Source organism: Brassica oleracea, chromosome C1 (assembly GCF_000695525.1).
Source record: "Brassica oleracea var. oleracea cultivar TO1000 chromosome C1, BOL, whole genome shotgun sequence".
Taxonomy (NCBI): domain Eukaryota; kingdom Viridiplantae; phylum Streptophyta; class Magnoliopsida; order Brassicales; family Brassicaceae; genus Brassica; species Brassica oleracea.
In genome coordinates, this window is record NC_027748.1 from 22,892,130 (window position 1) to 22,896,071 (window position 3,942).

A 3,942-nucleotide genomic window follows, 5' to 3' on the forward strand; every position below is an offset into this window, starting at 1 on the left:
TGCCCTTGTTAGGGCTTTTTGTAAGATGCTTGGCTCAATCTATAAAAATTTTCGGTTGTAATAAATTGGGAGAACTTCTGTTTTTCAAAGTTAGAGGGCGAGGGTATGAGTTGTCGTTTGTATCCATCGTTTGTTGAGTATGCGAGTTTACATGGTTTTCCGCTTTACGCGAAGGCTCGTGAAAACGTACAGATTTAAGTGAAGAGGCAAGTTTTGAGATCTCATATCAGGGTGTTGATATTATGCCTTTGAGATGTCAAGATCCAGCTAGGCTGGATTTAGGGCAAGACCTCGGTTTACTCTCAGACCGAGGCTATGCGAGGACAAGTCGGCTTTCGTTTTTCCTGTTTGCGATTTTAAGCTGATTCATACCGATATAAAGTCCACGAATTGTTATCGGCTTATACGACTTGTCTTGATACGAATCGAGCTACCTCCAAAGGCCGTTTGGAGATGCTGACCAAAATTTCGGATTTCTTGTATAGCGCGCTATGGTATCCTTGTCGGATGTAAGAGAGCCTATCCTTTCGAGGGCGGCTGATGTCTGTTTAGGACGTTAGGGTTCGTTTGGTGTGATCAGCAACAAAGAAATGATGCCAGTTTAAAGGCATTTTACCGTTAGAGGTGCACTAAGTTTGTTTTGGAAACGAGAACGTTGTTTCTGTAGATGTTGAAAAGATCGTAACTTTAAGCGTGTAGCGACGTCTCGCATAGCCGAAAGTTGACCTTTTCTTTTGTGCCGCATTTGTTTGCGGGCTTTCCGAAGGATGCCTCTTTTACAAGCGTTCGGGGGTTTGTCGGATTTAGTGTGATAACTAATCGATTTTGCTTAGGCGCTTTGAGCGAGTCTTAGATTGCCACGTTGGCCGTTTGGTGAATAGCTGGATTGACGACCATAAGGTCGCGTTTTTCCGCAAAAAATTTCGAAAAAGGTCGGGTTTTTTGAAAGTCGTGGGAGTATACGAGTATACGTACCCACTCCCCCCTTTTTTGGAGAGGGGGATAGCTGAACTTGTCAATAGGACAAGCTGCCTACGTACCTCTTTCGAGGATACGTACCCTTTTTCGGGGATCAAGCCATCTCGTAGTTCTTAGTTCCCACGTTGCGATTAGTGGTAGTATTTTTTAAGATTCATCGCGTTCCAGGTTCTCTGGATCTTGACGTCTTGCATGTTCGCGATTTGGTACGATCCTGGTCGGACCACCTTTATGACCTTGTATGGTCCTTCCCAGTTTGCTCCCAATTTTCATGCGTTACGTTCGGCAGTGTTTTGGAAGACTTTGCGCAGAACCAGATCACCTTCCTTGAACCTGCGGTGGCGAACGTATGAATTGTAGTATTTCGCGGCAGCGTGCTGGTAGTCTTGGATTCTTATGAGAGCTTGGTCTCGTCGCTCGTTAATGAGATCTAGTTAGTCCAGCAGCATCGCGTTGTTGAGATCTTCTCGTTCAGGGAGGAATCTTCTCCGCACTCCGGGAAATTCTACTTCCGCTGGGATCATGCATTCCGTCCCGTAAACGATGGCGAAGGGGGTTTCTCCCGTAGCCCGTCTTGGGGTTGTACGATGTGACCAAAGAACTCCTTCGAGCTCATCTGCGCATCGTCCCTTTTTGGCTTCTAAGCGCTTTTTTAACCTATCAAGGACGGTTTTGTTAATGGTCTCTGCCTGGCCGTTAAATTGTGAATATCTAGGAGTTGACTTGTTCAGCCGTATCTTCCACTTCTCGAAGAACGCTTCAAATCGGTTAGAGATGAACTGAGATCCGTTGTCTGTTACGATTTCGTAAGGGCCCCCGTGCCTGGTGATAATGTTCTTCCATACGAAGCTCTCGACTTGTACGTCTTTGATATTTGCGTAGGATTCTGACTTTGAAACGAAATCCGTAAGGACCAAAAGGAAGCGTTTCTGTTTTGAATTGTGTAAAGGTCCGACGATATCCATGGACCATCGCATAAAGGGATATGGAGATGAGATGGACGAGAGGACCTCCGCAAGTCGATGGATGGTGGGCGCGTGCCTTTGGCATTTTTCGCATTTTCGTGTGAATTTCTCGCAGTCTTTTATCATAGTTGGCCAGTAATAACTGTGGCGTTTTATTTTGACTGCGAGTGACCTTCCACCGGAGTGGTTTCCGCACGATCCGGAATGGACCTCTTCCATCACTTTTCTCGCTTTCTCTCCCGCAGCGCAGGTCATGAGTGGGCCGGAGAATCTCCATTTGTAGATTTCTCCCTCAACCGTTACATATCGTGCCGCCCATTTCTCGGCGGGCAGCATTCCGTCGACTATGTATGCTCGGATCGGCTCTAGCCATGGGCTGTCGCAACCGTATTCCGACTGATCCATGTTTCCTTCTGGTGGATCTTCGATTTCCTCTGCATCTTCGATTTGTCCCCTAATGAGATTGGCGATCACCGGCGGTCCGATGCTCGGATCTTCAAAGAATTCCATGGGGATTACCCGTTTTAGTCCTGGATCTGAGCTTGTCGCGAGCGCGGCCAAGGAATCTGCCTGGGTGTTTTCCGAGCAAGGAATTCTGGTGAGGGCAAAGTGGTCAAAGTCTTGGGCCAGGTCCTGGACGAGTTTTAGATATGCGTCCATTCTTTCGTCCTTTGCCTCGTATTCTCCGCTGTATTGATTTGCGACTAACTGAGAATCGCAGTAAGCGTGGATGATGCAAATCTTCAGCCCATGGGTTAGTCGTAATCCTGCAATGAGTGCTTCATATTCAGCCTCGTTGTTTGATGCATGGAATTCTAACCGAAATGACTGCTCCAAGATTTCTCCGGTGGGCGACGTGAGCCGAATCCCAATTCCGGATCCTTGTTTGGACGATGATCCATCGACGTGAAGAACCCAAGTTGAATCTGGTTCCATGTTTGTCATATCCCCCGTGGGCAATTCTACTAAGAAATCCGCCAGCACGTGAGATTTTGCGTAGGTTCTTGGGCGGTACTCGACATCGTACTCGCTCAGTTTGATTGCCCGTTTTGCGAGCCGTCCTGACTGACTCAGACTGTGCAGAATCGTGCGCAGGGGAAAGGCGGTGAGGATCAATATGGTATGAGATTGGAAATATGGCCTGAGCTTTCTCGCCGATGTTACAACAGCGAATGCTAGTTTTTCCATCAAGGGGTACCGCGTCTCAGCGTCCAGCAAGGTTTTACTTATGTAAAAGATTGGTTTTTGTTCACTGCGTTCTTCACTGCTCAAAACGCCGCTTACTGCTGTTGCGGAGACCGCGATGTATAAGAATAGAGGTTCTCCCTCTACTGGTTTTGCAAGAACAGGAGGAGTGGCCAGGTAATGCTTCAGCTGTTGGATAGCCTTTTTGCACTCTTCCGACCATTCGAACTTCTTGTTCCCTTTCAACGTATCGTAGAAAGGTAGGCACTTGTCCGTCGAACGTGAGATGAAACGGTTCAAAGCTGCGACCCTTCCGGTTAGCCTTTGGACTTCTCGTTTTGTCTTTGGTGAGACCATTTTTATCAGTGTGTTTATCTTTTTAGGGTTGGCCTCGATCCCGCGACATGTGACCAGATAACCGAGAAACTCCCCTGATGAGACTGTGAACCTACATTTTGTGGGGTTTAGTTTCATGTTATCTAGGTTCAGCCTTGTGAAGCACTCTTCCAAGTGGGATACGTGGTCGTGTTCGTCAAGGGATTTTACGAGCATGTCATCGATGTATACTTCCATACTCTTTCTGAGCTGTTTGAAGAACATTCGATTGACCTGTCGCTGGTAAGTAGCGCCCGCATTCTTGAGACCGAAAGGCATTACCTTGTAGCAATACGTTCCGCGATCAGTGATGAATGCGGGGATCCCAACCTTAGGGAAAATGGAATTTCTACAATCACTGCAAATAAAACAGATATCATTTGATAATAGAAATTATTGGTCTTCTCGCGATCGTCGGGATTCATCATGATTTGATTGT

At 46.9% G+C, this 3,942-nt stretch overlaps 1 protein-coding gene across 1 annotated transcript in view; it reads right to left on the reverse strand.

The window, feature by feature from the left end:
• Positions 1-1,412: 1,412 nt before the first annotated feature.
• LOC106335311 overlaps positions 1,413-3,942 on the reverse strand; it is a 3,176-nt gene continuing 646 nt past the window's right edge. The window contains exon 2 of the mRNA XM_013773803.1: positions 1,413-3,861. Within this exon, the coding sequence (XP_013629257.1) occupies positions 1,413-3,861 (2,449 nt within the window). The remainder of the gene's footprint in view (positions 3,862-3,942) is intronic.